General features: G+C 44.5%; 3 protein-coding genes across 5 annotated transcripts; 1 reads left to right on the forward strand and 2 right to left on the reverse strand.

Annotated features, from left to right (window-relative positions):
* Positions 1 to 731: 731 nt before the first annotated feature.
* On the forward strand, positions 732 to 4,358 carry LOC147990181 (G-type lectin S-receptor-like serine/threonine-protein kinase At4g27290). 3 transcript variants are annotated; one of them, XM_087514110.1, is made up of 5 exons: positions 732 to 1,262; positions 1,393 to 2,668; positions 2,746 to 3,317; positions 3,390 to 3,540; positions 3,628 to 4,358. In XM_087514110.1, exons 1-5 carry the CDS (start codon positions 1,063 to 1,065, stop codon positions 3,922 to 3,924), a joined length of 2,496 nt encoding a protein of 831 aa, XP_087370236.1. In that variant the 5' UTR covers positions 732 to 1,062; the 3' UTR covers positions 3,925 to 4,358. The 3 variants fall into 3 exon arrangements, with proteins under 3 accessions (XP_087370236.1, XP_087370234.1, XP_087370239.1); XM_087514113.1 differs by having other exon boundaries at positions 733 to 2,668; positions 2,746 to 2,956; positions 3,080 to 3,317; XM_087514108.1 differs by having other exon boundaries at positions 732 to 2,668.
* Positions 4,359 to 5,884: 1,526 nt separating this feature from the next.
* Positions 5,885 to 8,364, reverse strand: LOC147990182 (Tetratricopeptide repeat (TPR)-like superfamily protein). The gene has a single exon (XM_087514121.1). The coding sequence runs from the start codon at positions 8,356 to 8,358 to the stop codon at positions 6,517 to 6,519; it is 1,842 nt and encodes a 613-aa protein (XP_087370247.1). The 5' UTR covers positions 8,359 to 8,364; the 3' UTR covers positions 5,885 to 6,516.
* A 2,793-nt stretch (positions 8,365 to 11,157) lies between these two features.
* On the reverse strand, positions 11,158 to 19,853 carry DEG2 (DEGP protease 2). The gene is made up of 21 exons (XM_087514132.1): positions 19,563 to 19,853; positions 19,337 to 19,462; positions 18,580 to 18,633; positions 18,256 to 18,329; positions 17,510 to 17,573; positions 16,898 to 16,942; positions 16,343 to 16,450; positions 16,069 to 16,146; positions 15,351 to 15,417; positions 15,174 to 15,232; positions 14,425 to 14,524; positions 14,011 to 14,090; positions 13,525 to 13,581; positions 13,266 to 13,369; positions 12,575 to 12,662; positions 12,397 to 12,482; positions 12,284 to 12,308; positions 12,117 to 12,188; positions 11,980 to 12,030; positions 11,832 to 11,892; positions 11,158 to 11,750 (listed from the first exon to the last, which is right to left on the reverse strand). The coding sequence occupies exons 1-21, from the start codon at positions 19,719 to 19,721 to the stop codon at positions 11,506 to 11,508; spliced, it is 1,803 nt and encodes a 600-aa protein (XP_087370258.1). The 5' UTR covers positions 19,722 to 19,853; the 3' UTR covers positions 11,158 to 11,505.
* Positions 19,854 to 21,424: the final 1,571 nt, after the last annotated feature.

Consider the following 21,424-nt stretch of genomic DNA (forward strand, 5'->3'; position numbering starts at 1 on the left):
GGGGGGGGGGGGGGAGGTGCGCAGGTGGGCGACGGTGGTCATCCCCATGGCAGTGGCGTAGGTGGGTGGTGGCGCTGAGCCCGACGATGGATGCACTGATCGCTCCCGTGCGTGGTGGTGGGGGAGGTGCGCAGGTGGGCGACGATGGTCGAGCTGCGCAGGTGGTCGGTGGTGGTCGCCTCCGTGGTGGCGGTGCAGGTGGGCGGCGGCATTGGACCTGATGGTGGCTCGTGCGGGCGGTGGTGTTGGACGATTTTTCTTTTTGTTGCAAAAATTATAACAAACTACATCTGTGACAAGTTTTTCTTTAGTTTTTATGTCTTGACTCGTACTCTATCATGTTTTTAATTTATTTATCTGAATCAGAAACCGAATCAGTATTTTTATCTGTCATCCTTTATTACTTTCACCTGACATGTGGGGATGGCTGACGGGGAGGGGCGTCCAAACAAACTATATGTACCACGTGACCAGGTACAGGTTCAGAGTACAGGTGCGTCAGAGCTCTTAATATAGAGCCAACCTCCGTCCGCTCCCCCTCATGAATCGTATGTACGTACACTGCAGGCCCCTCATGAATCGTATGTACGTACACTGTGAGCCTGCAGTGTATAAATCTTTTTCAATTCCTGTATTCCTTCGGCAGTGACCTGCAGCACACATCCCCATGCTTGTCTGGGCGGCTCATATTTCAGGTTCACCTGGACCCGAGAGCCAAAACGCCACTCCCGAAAAGAACGACACTTCTTGGTCAAGTTGCACAGTCCAAGGCATTGCTTAAGTTGAGTTGAAATGAATAAAACAGACAGAACAATTTATCAAGGGAAAACCCCTAGAGTCAATCCGCTCTTAATTTTCAAACAAACTAGTGGCTAGTTTGTATTCTGCTAATTGACACATCATTCAGCACCATAATGGCGTCGGGTGTGTGTACCTTTCAATCAGCCTATCTAGTGTAAAAGAAGGACCCTTACTAATTTGAGGTGGAGTCTTGTTGCTCGCCAGCCTAAAAACCTCTATATCCAAGCACCACCACGAGTTACTCAGAAAGTTCAAACTCCGATGCTCCTTCCAGCTCTGGGTGGCTGGGTATTCTTCCAAGCTCCCATCCATGGCTCCTCTCGTCTTCCTACTCCTATTCGGCCAAATCCTACTCTGCACAGCCGTCGACACCATCACCTCCACCACACCGTTGTCCGGGTCACAGCAGATTGTGTCCCAGGGCGGCAAATTCACCTTGGGCTTCTACTCCCCACCGCAAGGTAACACCACCTCTAGCAATTACTACATAGCCATATGGTACAGCAACATACCACTGCCGACCACCGTGTGGACGGCAACCACCAACGTGCCGGTGTCTGACCCGACCACCGCCTCCTTGGAAATCACCAGCGACGGCAACCTTGTCCTCCTTGATCAAGCCAAGAACCGACTGCTATGGTCGACCAATGTAAGTATAGCATCCAACTCCACCATGGCCACCATCAGGGACAGTGGTAGCCTCGAGCTCATTGATGCCTCCAATTCATCGATAGTTTACTGGCAAAGCATAGACCATCCAACAAACACCTTGCTTCCAGGGGTAAAGCTCGGGCTGAACAAAATCACTGGTGTTAGCCAGAGGCTTGTTGCTTGGAAGAGTGAGGCAGATCCATCTCCTGGGTTGTTCTCGCTGGAGCATGACCCAAACGGCACACCGCTTTATTTCGCGCAGTGGAATGATTCCATAAGCTACTGGGCTAGTACCCCTTGGGACTTCGATCTCCCGGGGATGGTGGCCTTGCGATTCGTCAACAGCTCCACAGAAAGTTACCTCTTGTACTCGACGAAAGACGACTCGGTCATCACACACATCATCATCGACATTAGCGGGCAGCTCAGGTTGTTGACATGGCTGGATTCCTCACAGCAGTGGATATTGATCTGGACCCAGCCACAGACGGAGTGTGAGGTGTATGCGCGCTGTGGGGCATACGGCAGCTGCAACCTCAATGCCCTGCCGTTCTGCAACTGTGTCAAGGGGTTCAGCCAGAAGATTCAGAATGACTGGGACCTTGACGATTACAGTGGTGGGTGCAAGAGGAACACACCATTGCAGTGCCAGACCCACTCGACTTCTGCACATTCTCGGTCTGATAAGTTCTATGCCATGGAAGATGTGAGGGTACCTGCTAATGCTCGGGGTGCAGTGGCAACAAGCTCTCAGGAATGTCAGGTGGCTTGTCTGAAAAATTGCTCCTGCTCTGCTTACACTTACAATTACACTGGGTGCTTTGTTTGGCATGGGGACCTGGTTAACCTCGGAGAAGGATACAGCAAATTTTTTGGAGATGGCACATTCTTCCTCAGGCTTGCAGCATCCGAGCTACCAGATCAGCAAAGGAAGAAAACAACGATCATTGGCTCAGTTATTGGTGGAGTTGCTGCATTTTTTATAATCCTTGCAATTGTGTTGTTCTTTCTATCTCGGACGTGCCGCCGAGACAGGACTTTTTGGATATCCAAGACTGCTGGGGCCGCACTGACTGACTTCAGATACAGTGATCTGCTGGATGATATTCAAAGCATTGATTCACTTCTTCTCGATCTGTTAACACTAAGAGTGGCTACAAATGACTTTGGCGAAGGAACTATGCTTGGTAAAGGAGGTTTTGGAATGGTTCATAAGGTACAAACCATGCTGTATCTAGAATTTATCAACTTTATATATTTACCAATGAGCGTGTATTTATTTTTCTTTCACAGGGAGTCCTACCTGACGGTAAACAAATAGCAGTAAAAAGGCTATCTCACAGTTCCAGACAAGGAATAGGTGAACTGAAAAGTGAACTAGTCCTTGTTGCTAAGCTTCGCCATAGGAATCTTGTGAGCCTAATTGGCGTTTGTTTGGAAGAACAAGAGAAAATACTTGTGTATGAATTTATGCCCAACAGAAGCCTTGATACCATTCTTTTCGGTACAACCTTTTCACTATTAATTTCTCAAGGATTTTTTTTCCACTATGGCCGAGCTTCAATAGGAATAGTGCAAGTGCCACCAAACTTTCGTTGCAATGCTGATATTTCTTTTTTAAATGCAGATGTTGAGAAACGCAAAGACCTAGATTGGGGAAGGAGGTTCAAGATTATCAGTGGAGTTGCTAGGGGATTACAATATCTCCACGAAGATTCTCAATTGAAGATAGTTCACCGGGACCTGAAAGCAAGCAACATTCTGTTGGACTTTGATTACAACCCTAAGATTTCTGATTTTGGCTTGGCAAAGATATTTGGAGGGGATCAATCAGAAGATGTCACTAGACGTATTGCCGGGACATAGTAAGCACAGTCAGCATTTGATAGCTAGGCATCAAAGTAGAACCTATAGTAACACTTCTGTTCTTCTTGCAGTGGATACATGTCGCCTGAATATGCCATGCACGGTCAATACTCAGCAAAGTCGGATGCGTTCAGCTTCGGCGTTTTGGTTTTGGAGATCGTCACGGGAAGAAGAAACAACGGCTCCTGCAACTCCGAGCAATATGTTTATCTCGTAAATCTTGTAAGTACTTAAGAACCAAAGCTAGTTAACCCTGTGCGCGGCTGAATCCCTATCATAATAACTGAACAATTTACCAATCTGGTGCAGGTATGGGAACACTGGACCAGGGGAAATGTCGTCGAGTTGATCGATCCATCCCTTAGCGGCCATCCTTCTCACGTTGACCAGGTGCTGAAATGCATCCGAACCGGGCTGCTGTGTGTGCAGAACAGACCTGAAGATAGGCCGACAATGTCGTCGGTAAATGCCATGCTTACCAGCCAGAGTGTCCGTCTCCCTTCTGTTTCCATGCCAGCCTTCTGTGACAGATTGAGTGGATACAGTGATAATTCAGAATCGGAGTCTTCGAATGGAATGACCATCACAAAGCTTGAGCCAAGATGAGCCTTGAAGCAGTTGCTGAACCAGTTTGTACTAGTGTTACTTTACTACCCCGTCCATCCCATAATATAAGAGCATTTCTGACACTACAAAATGCTCTTATATTATGGGACGGAGGGAGTATCTCCTAGAGATGAGCTTGATGTACCTGGTGCTTATGTTTCATGGTTATGATGAAAAGTCTTATGTGCCTCCAAGGTTATCTTCAGTATCAGTTTTGCTGTGAAGTGAGATTATGGTATTTCTGCTGGAGAAAATGTCAGTGGCATTATTAGCTGCGATATTTGGCTCATACAAATACATGTATCAATAGTTAATTTAGCAGCCTCTCCATTTTGGCTATCTTCTAAGATTAGCTTTCGTTCTGTAAAATTTCACTTGCAATATAGACAAGGTTTTCATATGGATCTTGGTGGTTTTCTATGGTGCAGAGCAAACCCAGTTTTGTGCGGGTGGTGAAACAGATTTAATGCTGTCGTTGGTAGCTTGGATTTAAGACAATACTGAGACGCTTGACAGGGTGCTCATGAGCAAAGATTGAGAACAAAGACCCCTAAAACCTAGATAGGGCCCTTTGTAATCATACCTCGCTGATGGTCAACACTGAAGCAGCATCTCATAGGAGAAACCAACCTTTGTTCAAATTTGACTAGGATGGTTACCAAGCGCAACTCTAGCAGACCCCGCAAAAACTTGACCCGCAAATCGCGTTTGCGGTTTCACAAAGATCGCGTTTGCGGGTCGAAAACTAACGCGGCTGAACAGAAACCGTATCTAAACCTGCATAATTTGAAAAAACACTTCCGCGGAAGAAATTGCACAAACATAGTTCATTACATACTACATAGATTTTACATGATCAACAAACTACAAGCATAGTTCATACTAAATACTACGTTAACTAGTACTAGAGAGGGTCGGATCTGACGACAGTGAGGTCGCGGCAAATGGACGGCGCCATGGAGGAGAAGGACGGTCAATCCTCCTCGCCGGAGCTGCACAGGTCGACATACTTCGCCGCCTGCTCCTTGCGGATGCGGCATCACTCCTCGGCCTTCTCCTTGACGGCGAGGTTGGCAGCGACCGTCTGCCGCCACTGGAGGTCTTCGAGCTCCTCGCCATGGCGCCGACGCTCCGCCTCCTCGCGCACGCTCCGCTCGGTGATGGCGGCCGCAACGGCATCGACGTCGGCGACGTAGTCTTCCGGCCCGACGACTCCGCGGCGGCCAAGCGGAGCGGGGTCCTCCTTCACGGGGACGAAGGCGAACTCGTCCGGCTCCTCCTCGTCCTTCGACCACTCCCTCTTCACGGGGAGAAGGCCCGCGCCGGAGGGGGAGGAGCTCCCGACGTATGATGACCTCGCGAAGGAGAAGGACGCGCGCCGGCAGTCGTACTCCTCCATCTCGCTCCGCTGGAAGCTCGCCGGCGGCGACAGGCCGCGGTTGGTCCACTTCCAGGCCCCGCGCTTCGTCGCGCCGTCCGACCAGACGCGCCGCTCACGCTCCGGGTCCCTTCCGCCGCTGGATCTGCTGTCGGAGCCGCGTCCGGAGCTCCACATTCGGCCCCACATGGCGGCTGGAGGTGGGGCGGGTGGTCGCCGGCGACGAAAAATGTGAAGATGGGAAAGGGGAATTGCGTGGCTCGGCGGCGGCGGGGGATAGGGTTTGGACCTGCAAACGAGTCGCGGAACCGCAGATATAGCGGTCGGGGCGTGCGGTTTGCGGACCGAGATAAAAAATTTGCGGGCCGGGCGAGTATGCGGGCTCTGTTCTGGCCGGAAAATTGGGCCGAGCCCGCATACTCACCGAAATTTTGCGGGTCTGCGTGTTTTGCTGGGTCTGCTAGAGTTGCTCTAAGCATGGCCTCTTTAACATGGGGCAAATTGCTAGCATGATGATCATGATGATCAATGTATTTTCAAACTCAAGCTGGGTGTACATAGAAAATGATACCCACGGGGCACGAGCTAGAATAGAAAACCAAAAACTGCAAGGCGGATCAATTTTCCTTTCACCAACGTGTCATCCCACGCGTTTAAATTTTAGAATCATCACTTTGAACCAAATTCAGCATTACAGACCGATTTGTCTTCCATCTTCAAAATTAGCACTACATGTTTTTTCCGTTTCAGTGTTTTCGTATCATGTGATCCAAAATAGACCCCTTGTGTACACCTCTGTAATCTTTTACAAGACGTTTCTAGAGTCAGTGTAAAAAAACGTCTTACATTAAGTTACAGAGAAAGTATGAATTGAGCACATAGCTATTGATCTTCTTTGATGGCGCTGTCAAAGCCGAGTGCTGCTGCTCAAACCTCTGCTTCCTCCTCCTCGAGGCGCTACCAATCCACCAGCATCTGTCGTGATCTCCAGGAGCCACCGGCAGCTCATCTGGGACATGGCCTTCCCCTTGATCCACACTTGGGCGCCACTCGCCATGAAGCATACAGGTCCATGCCCATGTCATCATAACAGCGTGATTGAAGACCAGCCATGGTCTTGCTGGGGTTCTGCTCACCATGAAGGCCATGGTCATGAAATAGCCTTCACTATATTATGTGCATCAGAATCAAGCATGCACGCACCGACGTCCCATTCACAGAGCATTGTCTTCCATCACATCATCCTGATGATCACCAGCAACTGCAGACAGCTGCAGCACCACATCATCAACAGGAGCAGGGTCAGGACGAGACGTGAGTGACCCGACGACGAAAGAATGGACCTCCTTCTCGAGCTCGATCCAGCTCTTGCCGGTATCCTTCCTCAGACCCATCTCCCTCATCTTCTTCATAACCTTGGCTCGATCATCCCATCGGCCTTCCGCTGAGTAGATGTTTGATAGCAAGACGTAAGAAGCAGGGGACTCGGGGTCCACAAGGAGCAACTTCTCAGCCGCGTATTTCCCGATCTCCAAGTTCCGATGGAAGCTACAAGCTCCCATTAAGGCCTGCCAAAGGATAGCACTGTCCTTGAAAGGTCCGTCCTCGATGAATGACTTTGCATCGTCTAACTGACCAGCTCGGCCAAGCATGTCGACCACACATGCATAATGTTCTACCCTTGGGAGCACTCCGTACTGCGATGACATGGAATTCAAGATCTCCAGCCCCTTCTTTGCTGATCCAACATGGCTACAGCCATGTAGTAGTGATAAGAAGGTGACATCTGTGGGATTGGCACCGCTGGCTTTCATGGATTCAAACAGTTGAAAGACTTCAGAACCTTGACCATGTCGCGCGAAGGCTGCGATGATGGAGTTCCATGAGATCGAGTTTTTACTGGGCGTCTCATCAAAGACCTGGACAGACTCTTGCAGCTCACCGCACTTTGAATACATATTGATCAGACCATTGCAGACATATATGTTCCTTCCGAAGCACTTCTTGATGACCAGTGCATGGATTTGCTTCCCAAGAGCAATTGGCGCGGAGGCACCAAATGCCCCCAGAACTGCGGAAACCATGTTTGTATCAATGCAAATTCCTTCACCCGCCATCTCAGCGAACAATTCGAACGCCTTCTCTTCCAGCCCATTTTGAGCAAATCCGACCAGAATGACTGTCAAGAAAACTTCGTCAGGCTGCCGACATGCGCGGAACACACTCAGAGCATCCTCCATTAATCCGCATTTAGAGTAAACATCCATGAGCCCACTCTCTACATGGAGGTCGGTCGCGAGTCCAGCCTTCACAATAAGGCCATGAATCTGCTTGCCTTCCTTGGCTGCCAGAGATCCAGCGCAGGCTAACAGGGAGCTCGAGTATGTCGCATTGTTGGCGTCCACCGTGCGCCTCATCTGTCGAAACAACACGATGCTGTCCTCGTAGAGCTCTGCTCGAGCCATCCCGGAGATCATCGCCGTCCATGTAATGACGTTCCTCTCTGCCATTCCCTGGAACGCCCTCTTGGCCGAGCCCGGAGACCCGCACTCGAAGTAGGCGGTCACCAGTGCGTTCCCGACAGACACCTCGCCCTCAAACCCACGCGAGACGACCAGCCCGTGCACCATGGCACACGCGGGGAGGGACACTGCACGCGCGCACACAGACAGGACTGTGGTGAAGGTGGCGTGGTCGCACGAGAGGCCCGAGCGCAGCATCCGTCTGAACTGCGCGAGCGCGTCGTCGGCGCCGGAGGAGGAGGCGGCGGCGGAGGCGATGAGCGAGTTCCAGGAGACGGAGTCCCGGACGCGCATTTCGTCGAACACCTTGGTGGCGTCGTCGTGGCGGCCGCACCTGGCGTACATGGAGACGAGCGCGTTCCAGGCGACGAGGACGTGGCGGAGGGAGGGGTGCAGTGGGCATAGGAGGAAGTGGGCGGGATTCTTGACGACGGTGGCGTGGAGGGCGGCGCCCAGGCGGTGGTCGGCGGCGCGGCCGCAGCGGGAGAGGAGGCCGCTGAGGTAGGCGTAGTTGAGGAGCGCGGGGACAGCCATTTTCTTAAGGGTCATGTACATGCTCAGCTTTTATAATAACAATAATAAAAAAAATTGCGGGGAAGATTATTAATTTCCGAATAATAATAATATTGTTACTACTGTTTTTGTTTTTTGAGAAATTACTACTGTACCACATACGATGCTGTAAAACATAATTAGGTCAGGTACTAGCTTGAAAAACAATCTATATTGTGGGACGGAGGGAGTATTATTTTTCATTGATACTAGCAAAAAAAACCGTGCGTTGCAACGAGAAAGAAAATAACACACGTTCTTAACCCAATAACCATGACTCAAGACCTTAATAGGCCCGCGTGTTTTAGTTTCACATGGCATCACATTTGTATTTCCGCTATGCTCACACACTCGCTCAAAAAAAAAAAGCCCGTGCATTGCAACGGGAAAAAAATTAACACACACTCTTAACCCAATAACCACGACTCAAGACATTAATAGGCCCACATCTTTTAGTTTCACATGGCATCACATTTGTGTTGCCGACAGTGACCTCTGTGCTCACACAATGAAAACACGTTTGAATGTGGTTAGTCTTAATGTCTCTCTCTTTTGCGCGCGCGCACGTGCGCACACTCGCTTGGAATAAGATAAAAAGTATGTTGTTTTTTTCCCACAAGGTTTTTCATAGTTGTGTATGCATGGTTCTCGATGTTTTTTCTCTCACTCTGGTTTTAATAGATGTTTATTTGCAATTCGAATCACCAACGGTACAAAAAAAACGGACCATACACTATATATTAAATTTGCACCAAAAATTATATTTTAGAAATATTTAACAGCTAAAAATAACTTCATATTTAGATTCTACATATTTTTCTAATCAAGTTTCATATATAACATGTTAAAATCTAAGTTACGGTTTAAAAAATATGAATAATCTTATTTTACATAAACTGTAGATTGATTAATCGAAACGTCAAAGGATTTTCTGTTAAAACTAAAAAAACGTTTCGGCTGACTTAAATGTGGACGGCGGGTTGATTGTCTAAAATGTCAGGGGTTTTCTGAGAAAATGAAAAAACGGTTCGGTTGTAACTTAAATGTGTACTGTGGTTTGATTTACATAAAACTGAGGGGTTTATTTGTAAAATGGCGTGACGGACGACCAGAAACAGTCGATGCTTTATTAGTAGGTAAGATAAGATTCTGTATGGTGAAAGAAATAGGATTTTACTTTTTTGCGGGTAAAAATAGGATTTTACTATTTACTATTTTCTCTCTTGATTCCAAATTAAGTTTAAAATTTGTGCGCTGCAAAATTTAAGCCGCTGGCTCCACAAAATCCTGCGCTCCGCTCCTCGAAGTGAATTCCAGCTCTTCGATCGATCGTGCGAGCCAGAAAAACCGTTCGCCTCGCTAGCTCCACTCCGCTTCGTGAGTTGGGCTGAAAGCCCAATAATCTGTTTTGTGGCCCGTGCTAAAGGGAGGTTGGTCAAGCTACCGGCCCGTTCGGGGCTGAAAACGTGACGAGCGCGAGAAACAAACTCTATCGAACCGGTAAGTTTCACTTATCGGTGGCATACATCCGTAAATTCCACGAACTCCCTCGTTTCTAGGATCTGCAGATCAGCTCATTTGCCGCTCCACAATTTTGAACTACTGCTGACTCCGCTCCGCTCCGCTGACTCTGCGGAGTTACAGCGTTTGGGGCTGCTCCGCTCGCTCCGGGAGAGCAGTTCTGGAGCGGAGAGAACCCGAACAGCCCCTAAATGTGTGTCGTTTTCTATAAGAATTATATCATGGTGTTCGTATTTGAACAAAGTTTCGAATGATATGATTTTTATGACATATAACAAATATATTTATCATCAAAATAATGGTCAAAGTTAAATCATGCATTCCCGCAAAAGAATTTTAAATCATATAGATCACATGAGCAGACGAATACTCACATTTACCAGTGAGCTTTTTAACTTAATGATCACCCCTTTTTGCAAAAATGGCCAAAACCGCTTTCTCCTTGATCCTTTCGACGTAGCAGCGCGCATTGTGGGTCGCCAAGTTGCTATTTTCGGGCGGCCACCAACTTTGGACCCTCCTCCTCCTCCGGCTCTGGCAACGTTACGAGCGGATCCATGCGGTGGCAGACGGCGAAACGGGCAAGAACAAGGGTGGAGGTTGACAACGATCGGCTGGAGAGGGTGGCAATGCGCAGGCTTGATGCGGAAACAGTGCGGTTGTGGCCAAATGTGTGGGCTCCAGGTGGGGATTCGGGTGGACCAGGATTGTTGGAGTCCTACGTGGAGGAGGTCCGGACTCCCGCAAATCTTCCCCAACTTTGCATTCGGTTTGCGGGCTTTTGAACACGCGGATGTGTCCACGAACGTATGCGACATCACATTGGATGGCAAAAAAAAAAGGTCCGAATGTTTTGTAGCACGGGTTGGAGATGCCCTAAGTATGGCTTAAAAAGCAAACTGGCTTAAAAAGCAAACTTACAGTGAATGAGAGCAAAATAACCACATGTTCGTTAATTTACAGCAGCGGTTCAAATACTGCCTTCGGTTTAGGTGTGGCTTAAAATACTGATGTTACATAAAGGAGAGCAAATGAATCATATTTTCCTAAATTTATGTCGGTGGTTCAAATAGACCATTGGATTTAAGTATTTTGGTACATCTTGTACAAAAAAAATGTTGTATTTTTTGTCAAACGTTTTGGTTTGCGGCATAGTTTGCATCGGCCAATCGGCTACAATGTCGATCGTATAGCTCTTTTAAGACCACGCCGATATGAGCACAGTATTCGATTTTTGAACCTTGATCGTAGCAAAGAAAATAATCCAACAAAATTTCTGATTTATTGCACTTCCGAGAATTTAAAGAATCGTTTGTTACCTAGTTGTACAAAGGGCGGCCAAGGGCCACAATCCCCCGAAAAATGTTGATGAATGGAGCATTCTGTGATTTTAACATACAACACGCTCTAAATTACACCTAAGCTAACCTTCGAGCATTGAGATACAACAAAATACAACATGGTTCGGCTTTTGCCGCTGTCAAGTGTATTTTGCCACCGGGTAGATGGAAAAACCCACTGGCGTTACTACCAGTTTTCAACTGAAACCCCCCATGCTTGGTTTCACTGGGGCGTTCTTGGTTTCTAGGACGGAGCGATAGCAGCTCCTCACGCCCACAGCAGACAATCAACACCCAGTTCAAAGTTTGTCACGGGACTGTCGCCGAAATCCTCGCCTTGGTTTTGGACCTCATGGTTTGTGTCGACGTAGGGCTCAGACAAATCCAATGACCTTACAGAGGGGATGGCATGCTCCTTTTGGATATCTGACGATGCGGCCGCTGCTTCTTCCCGATCCAAAACAACGAGGAAGTCGTCTTCGAATTCGAATGTCAAGAACTTGTCTTGACAGGCTACACATTTCAATTAATGGTAAGATTGGCATGAATAAATGGCTTTAGAAGGTCATGCAACAGGAGGCAGCCGGTACTTACTGTCCACTAGATGAGCAAGGTGGTGGATGTTCTTTATCATAGTTCCATTTAGTTTTATGACCTGATAAAATTAGTGGTTACAGGAACACATTAGCTGAATGCAAATGCATAACAAGATGGCTAGAAGTGGAATAGACAAGAGGTTTACTTGTTGATTGCCCATGTGCTCGTACCCGATGTTGACATCGTTCGCCAGTACCTGGAAAACATTGGTAACTTAAGAACGTGATAACACTTTGCAGCACTAGGACTAGCCAATTTATCCAACCACGAAATACAACATACCTGAGATACAATTACGATTTGCTCCCCTTCGAAGGTTGATAGAGAGTATCGTGCCTTTGCCAACAGTTTTAACTGCACACAAAGATAAGATATCAACAACAGTAAGAGATTGCAGATCTTCCGGAAAGGTAAGCTGCACGCAGGATGGTCATGTGGAATGATCTTACCCCTAAAGTATCTTCACACTCTTCCCTGCAAACGTAGATAGATTTATGTGTTAGTAACTACAACCTTTCTGACACCAAGCATGGATTGAAAGAGGAAATAGTTGTTTACTTACTCTATAAATGGTTCTGTTAAAGGCGTGAAGACAAGGCCGGCAACTATCAGATAAGAAGGTTGACCCCCATCAACATTGAATGGCACCTTATTTGAGGATGAAGAAAATTGTGAAATCGGTGAAATTTTTACATTTCTAGTTTTAGCTCATGAAATGATCAAGGGTTATAGTGTCTTACTAAATGTTTTCTTGGATGCAAAATGGTTTGCACTTTCATGACCTTGCCTTCCCGAATGATACCTAGTTGGGCAACATCACCTGCATACCTGATTAATAAAATAACAATTGTTTAGTGCAGTTCATGCTATCATGTTGGAACATTTTATTTTCTTCAGATGTTAAAGGATGTCACTAGTGTCAAATTTATATGATCCACATACAGATTATTGGAACAAAATTGCAATGCCTCAGATGGAAAAGGCTTGTAACTTTGGTATCCCAGATCAAGAGGGAGCTTCGTAGGCATTACACACAAGGGTTTTAGGCAAATGGAGAGCAGCGCACATATAATTAAAGACTGCTTAGTTCTCCATGATTTTGCACTACTGAATCACTAATGAAGGTTCAGAAGGTAACATGAAATAGATACATGTTAATAGGTGATTGCATGATTTTCATTTTACCCATCCATACAAATGATAGAGAATGTGACATCTATATGCATCTGTACACATGTTGAAACAAAGCCCACTGGTTATGGCTGTCAAAATATAGATTTGTGGTATTGTGCCATTATGAAATTCCAGACCACTAGAAACTGGTGACAAAAAATGTTCTGCCCTAGAACAGAACATAAATAAATTAAAAAGGTTAGGAAAAGCACTTCAAGATGATTAAGAAAATGATGGTACTTGTGAGGAAGCACTTACTTTTGACTTGTGAGGTAGCGGAAAGCAATCCGCTCAGTGGACCGAAATGGTACTGTTCCTTCACATCCTACCGAGACACCGTCGAAACTTGTTATCACATCTCCCTGGAGAAAAACAAACACCTGATCAGCTTAAGAAGGAAGCAATTGTAGCAAATACCGTTCTGGTAACTATTAATTCAGAAAGATTCATTTGCGGGAAGAAAACCTAAAGGTAGCAAATCTGTGAACTCCATCTAAGAGATGCAGATGCACTTTACCTTTCGCAGAACACTGCTTGCTGGAGCTGTAGGCTCAACCCGGCGGACAAGAACACCCTTCAACCAATTAAAATGGCATGTTATAGGAGAATAATGAAAAACATAGAGCACTATTCAGTGGTAAGGACAAAACTGAGAGTAGTTTCAGAACATACGTTTGTTGGATATAAATCGGTATCTCTTTATTTAACTGTAGCATTTTATTATGTAGGGAAAATGGGTTATTGTGGTGTAATCTCTACCAGACATAGATAACAGAATCCTACACAACTCACTGACTACTCTCTGCTAATACAGATGTACATCTGCATTTAGACAGTAGGCACGATACAAAGTGCTGCCGTCAATGACATGGATCTCACCAGAAACTACTGGCTAAACCCATATGGAAATACATGTACCTTTGTGTGTATGAGAGTTTGTTCGAAAATCTCTAATAAATCTCCATATCCACAAGCTGAAGCTGAACACATATCGATATCATACCTCACTTGAAGGCACCTTCAAGCTTTCACGCAGTGCTGGGTTTTCCAATTTCTGAAGTAGGACGCCCAGGCAAGGAAATCCTGCATAATGTCTGAACACATTGAGGACATCAACTTGAACATACAACAGCAAGTAGACCCTCCGAAAATAAGCATCTCATCAGTCATCACACAGTTTTACTAATGAATGCATATTCGGTGAGTACACATTACGAAAAACTTGTAAATATATTTAGGGGGTTAAAAAGGCTTCAGAAAAATGCCAAAATTAATACAACGCTGAAGTTTAACAGTGGAGCCTGACCAAGCAAATTTTGCAACCAAATGAACAGACTGTAATAAGTTATATGCCAATGTATAATTAAGTACTTAAGGCGCAGTTTTTGTTTTGTTTCCAAAGATATATGTACGTTACCTGTGTATTTTCCATTTTTCCGATAGTCATTCAAGAAATGGGATACAACTGTAGTTGGAATAACATATCCAATATTTTCAGCTTCATCTGACCTGAACACCTAAACAAAAGACAGCATGAAGACAGGGAATAGAAAGACAAGAAGATAAACATTCAACAGTGCAGACACGTATCTGGGTAAGTACATTCATACCAAATGTACTTAACCATTTGATGTTCATCAAAATTACGCATTAACAGGGCTTTGAGTGTATCTTTCAGGTTTGCTAATAAAAACTTTGGGAAAGATAGTCTTTTATTTGAGTAGAAAAACAAAGTGGTCATCGCTTACAAAATGTTAAACGATGCAATTCTAATCCATGATTAAGTAAATCCGATCTGAGTTGATATAGCAAAGCCATATAACCTGGAATTTTCTGAACCCGAAACCAAAACACTTCCCCTCATGTCTAGATGGAGGCCGCAACTGTTTTTATTAATAGCACAGTGGCTACCTCTTGAAGTTGAGACCTTATGCCTCTGATACCATTCTGAGGAAACATGAAACTTGTATTTCCATGAGGCCATAGACCGTATGTACTCACACTGACACACATACTGGTGTGGTAAATATGCAGATAAACCATTATACAACAGGGATATTACATGGCTAATAAAACCACGACAAGTATTTTAGAACTGAGGGAGTACATCACTTATATCCACAGTTCCACACATCGGCTACGTAAGCAAGTAATCAGTAAAAGTACCTGAAATGCTACTCCAATGCATTCCCCTTGCTCATTAAAAGCCGGTCCACCACTGTTTCCTGCCAGAAAGCAAACAATACCAAATACAATATCGATGCTTTATATATCCTCTTCAAAAAAAAAATAGCGAGGAAAGCCCTTCCTAAAGCAAATCACAAGTTCAAGGTAAAAGCAAACCTGCGTTTATTGCCGCATCAATTTGAACCCCAAGAAGATCTGATGTTCCATGCGCATATGGTGTGACCTGGGCTATTCCAAAGGTAAAATAGTATAAGTGCGACTACGTAAGTAAAGCAATATTAAATGCGAATATCAATATACACCTCTGAAATAATACTGAATTTACTGTAACTTCAGTGAGTGGCATGGAACAGAATGACCTCTATTTGCAACCCCCCCCCCCCCCTTTCGTTTGTTTCATAAGGCGTATACGTATTTTGGTCAAACAAGGTCACGAGACCAAGAGAATAGTACAGTTGACCTTTTTGAAACGAAGCTACTGTAATTATAAGCCTAATATTTGGAGACAGACGGAGCAACTGATAACTACTTACCTACCAAACTAGTTAAAACTATTTAGCTAATGTTAGAAGATGAGGGTCGTTTTCTGACAGCAACAAAAGCTTGCGAGCAAGTATTCCAGAAAGATATGTTGATAACTATCATAGAAAGCAGTCTAATTTGTTTCCACATCCTAGAAACATGCGCTGGAGAAAAAGAGAGTATTAGCTATCGAACAGCTATACAAACATACAAGGAGTCGAGGACTTTTTGGATAGCTGAGAAATAGGACAACCATTGTATGCATGAAACACCATCACTTCTCAATTGTTAGGGGAAGAGTCCGTTCAAAAAGTGCAATGTAAAGAAAACTTAATGAGCCAAGAGATAGCACCTCAATGCGTGATACAACGCCTTTTGTCACAGATATAGTGTCTCCACCAAGAGGATACCCGACAACAGTTACTGAATCCTGAGATAAATCATCAGAACGATGTCAGATGGGAAAAGAAATGGAAAAATGATATATCAATCAATATCAACCAAGTATTGTACATATCTTTACAAATGTAGCTACGAATAGTAATAACGAAGGCCTGGTTCATTTGACGCTACTGTCATGTTTTCAGTAAGTACATGGTACATTCGAACATTACATAGTTAATTACCTGAAGACATGGCAAACGACCAAGTTGAAGTGGTTCTGTACCTCGCCAGAACTCTTCATTCTCGACAGAAAGCATCGCAAGATCACATTCTGTGCCTCTAGCTAAGACCTGTAAACTACTTAATCAGACAACCAAACCAGATTTTGGAAGACGTTAATTAAAGTTGCAACTAATAACCAAAAATCTTATTTCAAAAGATATTATTAACATTAACTCGTAGCAAACCTTTCCAAATGTTAGACAATCAAATCATCGTCCGATGAACTTATTATTTCTCTTTAGATTTGTAAGCAATCCTATGTGCCTACTGTGGAGGTCAGACCTTACCAATCTAGAGGAATGTGGTCAATCAGAAAATTTGGCAAGCCAGGTTTGATATGCGCAACAGAACATAACAGTAACAGCAGGATTCAGGAGTAAGAGGTTTACTCATTGGTGAGGGAGTGTCTTATATAAGAACGCTCTAAGCATGTGCCGATGTTCAGGTAATCCAGATTATGTGAGCACACTTTTGGATAAAATGTCGATAAAGCAGCATAGTCGCAGGGAGAGTACCTTGGCGACGTACTTTTTGTCATCTCCTCTTCGCTTTACTTTAATCTGTATATAAAAGAAGACTTAATTTAATATTGTAAATGGCATAACTAAATCATTAGCCGCCAAAAACAAATGGTACAACATATTGAATTATTGTCAGAACTTTTGAATTAGGCTACTCTGACCCGTACTAGTTATTCAAAACTCCAAAACTAAATAATCCCAAAAATTTCAGAGAAAGCAATTTAGAGTCAAAATACATGTTAATGGTTGAATTGAAACTTCACAGTTTTAGAGCCACGACAAGATTTTAGCCAAGTTGGTGCAGTTCTTGCATTATTGGAGTGCCTCGGAGCTGAAATTAGCTTCATTCTGTTTATATCCCATGCTATGATGTGATCATGTGGATAGTACACCCAGCTAAATAAGAATATAAGATTTTTAGTTAGGTTTCGGGACAACTTACAGGTCATTCAAACTAAAATCTGTGAAACAATTGATTGTTCTGCCTAAGAAGAATGTTAGGAAACAATGCTTATTCAAAAGAAGGTATATACAAAAATGTGGATCCAAGACTCTGCTATAAAATAAAAAGAAGAAATTCATAGGTATGTCTAATTAAGTAAGCACCTGGGTGTCATGTTCAACGCAATGTGCATTTGTCAATAGTTTGTTATCACCAATCATAAAGGCACTGCAAAAGAAATGTGTATTAAGATAAGCAGAAATTCTAAATTCAAGACACGAGGATCACCACTGAAATTATAATTGAAATGAGTGACTGCATCCAGATATGCAGATAAAGGTTAAGGTATAAAAGTGAGACTTGCTTGTTCAAGACTTCAAAAAGTATGCACCCTTTCAGAATGAAACAACAACCAGATATGTTTACAATTTACTTGTGAAGTTGTCCAGTCAGTTTGTGAAACATAACACCAAAAAGGAACACTACATCACCCATCTAACATCATTAAATTAATACTATCCCTAACTGCAGCATATTGAATCCAAATGCTTAAAGCCCGTACCCTTTCCCATCCACTCACTAAACACACAGGACGAGGGATGTCAATAGTCAGTGCCAAATATAAAAAAGGTAAATGAAAAGAACTACAATAAACAATCAGAAACACCAAAAATCTGACATCAGATTTTTGGGCATGCAAATCTGACGTTTTCATGGCAGTTTATGTTGATGCGATGATGGCAAATTTAGTTTGCAAGCACGGCAATTTTCTAACAAAATAAATGAATTGAGGCGGATTTGCCGTGAAATCGTTCGATTTGCCATGGTAAAAAAACTGACGTCAAATTTGTTGTGCAGTCCTAAACAATGTAATCAACAAATCATAAATAAGTATGAGGCCAATACTTGCCTCCCAGTGCTTGAATGTTGCCTTTGCTTCTGCCAAGGAAGCCCATAATCAGGTCTAATATGAGTACAGTAGACCTAACAAGAGATCAAATAGTTAAGCCTGACAGACATGGTTAATAAAAATAAAGCACAGACTACAACACAAAATCAAGGTAACATGACCTTTTGACTTGGATCAGGCTAGAGCACTATGCTTGACAGACATACTTATACACAAAGTACATTTATAATACCATAAGCAGCATCTATCACACATATCAAGTTCTCGCACTAAACTAGCATTGTCTAGCATCATTGACAGCCAGGACATATTCTTGAGACCCACCTTAACAACAGCATTAAGGAATTTGTCCTCTTCAAGATCCTCGAAATCAGCAACCTAGCACAGCACATAGTTAGCAGAAAATCCATGCAACTTATGATGTCATCGATCACAACACTGAGTTCAACAAAAGAGTTTGCAGCAGTTTACCACAAAAAACAGAACATTTGTGGATATAAGAATTGGGAGATATTAGTGTGATTGGTCACCATAGCTAATACGTCCACAGAAATAGATTGCAGGGCAGTAAGAACACACATTAAGGATCTCAGAGACGCCGAATAAGAATTGAGAGATTCTAGACAGTGTAGGCATTAGTAATTGCTGCAAAGGTGAACTTACATGGCAAACAAAAGGAAATGTGGCTCTATCAAATGGTGAATGCGGCAATTAAGACTGCAATGTTCATCTTGCATATCCCGGAAACAGATACATATGACAATGGAGAGTATTGAATTGTAGCACGAAGCACACACCCAATCCAAACAGCAAAACACTACCCTACCCTGCTTACAGAACCAGGAAGCAATTCGATACTACTCCCTCTGTCCCAATAATATAAGATCATTTTGCAAGCTAAACAGCTTGCAAAACGATCTTATATTATGGGACAGAGGAAGTAGCTCCCAACCAAAAAAATGGCCTACTTGGAGCCAATTGGAACGTCCATCCTAAATTGAAATCTAGTGGTTCTACTTTAAACTCTTAGCACTGTACAATGTGCACAACCAAAGACATGGCATTTCATTGCGCTTCGCACCTGCGACTCCTTGAAGTCGATGGAAAGCCCCTTATCCTTGCGCGCTGACGACGCCAGAGAGCCCCCTCCGCCGCCGCCGCCGCCACCAATGCCGCCGCCCCGCCGCTTCTTCGACGCCTCCTCCACCTGCGAACCACCCCAAAACGAGTCCCAGCACGTCAGACAAGCGGCCCCTCGACCCGTTTCTCGGGGACACGGGCGGCAAGCGAACGTAAAAGAAGCGCACCTCGTCGAAGCGGCGCGTGACGCGGCGTGAGGCGGGCGGGTGGCGCGGAGCGCAGGCGACGGCGCGGCGGAAGCGGCAGGAGCATGACGGTGAGGAGGAGGCGGAGGTGGAGGGAAAGGGGAGGGCCGGGGAGGCGAAGAGGGCGGCGAGGGCCGCCATTGCTTCTGCTGCTGCTGCGCGTGCTTCGAGGGCGCGGTTCGATTGATTTGGGTTTCCCTCTCGCCGCGACGAAGGAGCTCAGCTCCTTATCCTCTCTTCAGCAGAGCTGAGAGAGAGTGTAGCGTAGCAAGCAGGGGGGGGGCACGTGCGGGGCGCGTGAGATAAGGGATTTCGTAAGGAGGCCCAGAACCAGAAGTACCGCGTACCACCACGTTGGTCGGCCCATTTAGCCCTTCCTCTACTTCCATTTCTATTTGTTTTTCCTTTTTGTCTCAAAAAAATATTGTTTTTCCTTTTTTATCTATTTTTTTCATTTTTTATTCTTTATTATTTTATTCAAAAATAAAATCCTTGTTTGTGCACCTTTTAATTTACTGATAGGTACAAAAAAAATCCCCCTTTACAAGTATTTTTCTTATTTTTTGGGTCATACATAAATGATTTTTTTCAGAGATAAATGCACGATTTTCCTTCACCATTTTTTTATTCGTCCGTTTCCCTTTTGATTATTATATTGTTTTGATGTACATGAGTATCTATTCTGAGATACAGAAACATTTATTCTGGAAGAAACTAATAGTTTTTCAACGCTACAAACATCCTTTTGAGATATATGAACATTTATTTTCACACATAAGAACATCTTTAGGTAAACACATGCACATTTATTTTTTTAAAATACATGGATATTTACTTTAATATAAACGAATATTTATATTTTATAGAAATGCATATTTTCGAAAACAAATTATAAAATTAGAAGAAGTAGACATAATTTTAAGATTTATAAAAACTAAACAAGTTAAAACATTATTTGTCAATGGGTCGTGCCAAATCAACATGGCAATAGGTTCCCGCTAACCAGCAGGTAAAAACCCTATTAGGGTAAGGGTTTGGAAAAATTAATTACCCATGGTTTTATAAATGGGAACAAATATAGCCATTGGGTGAGCCAGGTACAAGTATGGGAAGGCAATACCCATACCGCGTGACCGCATACCCATATGCTTATTCATTATGACAGTTAGGCCCTATATGTGTCATCCACTAAAAATGTGAAAGCCCTAGTGTCGCTTTACCCAGCCGCAACTTGGGCCGCAAATTCCTCCCCATACCCCTTTTCGCGTCGTCACTCACACCGCACAAACCCCCTTGCCCCCATTACTATCTCGCAACAAACCCTAGGGGGAGGAGCCATCGGCCGCCACCGTCGGCTGCCTGCAGCGATGCGACCGACCGCCTCCCTCATCTCCTCGTCTCCTCCCTTTACTCCACGCAACTAGCAGACCAGACCATCTCCTGCCTCCACCTCCTATCCTCCACCTCATCTCCTCCACGCGAGCACCACCGGGCTGCAGGAGCACCTCCTTCTGCCACGCATCGAGCTCCAATGGGCAACACATGTTGAAATGTTGCATTTTCCATACGAAAATGTTGTGTTTTACATACAGGAATGGGTATTTTGAAATGTTGTGTTTTACATACAGAAATGTTGAAATTCTAAAATAATACATGAAAAAAAATGTGAATTGAAAGCTGACCGTGATGGGTATTTTTACCCACTATTACCTGCACCCGACTGGGTACGGGTATGGTTCCAACCCGGGGTGCATGTACAGGTTTGGGCAAAAAATATTGGGACGGGAGTGGGTTTAGGTGAGCATTACCCGCACCTGAACCCTGCGCATGCCATGTTGAGCTCC

This window comes from Triticum urartu, chromosome 1A (genome assembly GCF_056163025.1).
Source record: "Triticum urartu cultivar PI428250 chromosome 1A, HENAU_Tu73, whole genome shotgun sequence".
Lineage (NCBI taxonomy): Eukaryota > Viridiplantae > Streptophyta > Magnoliopsida > Poales > Poaceae > Triticum > Triticum urartu.

Bases quoted from the DNA above. Each gene is read 5' to 3' on its own strand.
- LOC147990181 (XM_087514108.1), top strand. From the start codon at position 1,112: ATGGCTCCTCTCGTCTTCCTACTCCTATTCGGCCAAATCCTACTCTGC. The intron at 3,318-3,389 runs GTAAGCACAGTC...TTCTTCTTGCAG, and splicing joins AGACGTATTGCCGGGACATA to TGGATACATGTCGCCTGAAT. The intron at 3,541-3,627 runs GTAAGTACTTAA...AATCTGGTGCAG, and splicing joins ATGTTTATCTCGTAAATCTT to GTATGGGAACACTGGACCAG.
- LOC147990182 (XM_087514121.1), bottom strand. From the start codon at position 8,358: ATGGCTGTCCCCGCGCTCCTCAACTACGCCTACCTCAGCGGCCTCCTC.
- DEG2 (XM_087514132.1), bottom strand. From the start codon at position 19,721: ATGGCGGCCCTCGCCGCCCTCTTCGCCTCCCCGGCCCTCCCCTTTCCC. The intron at 15,418-16,068 runs GTGCTATCTCTT...GGAATAGCCCAG, and splicing joins GCGTTGTATCACGCATTGAG to GTCACACCATATGCGCATGG. The intron at 14,525-15,173 runs GTACTTTTACTG...TCTTTTGTTTAG, and splicing joins GCATTGGAGTAGCATTTCAG to GTGTTCAGGTCAGATGAAGC.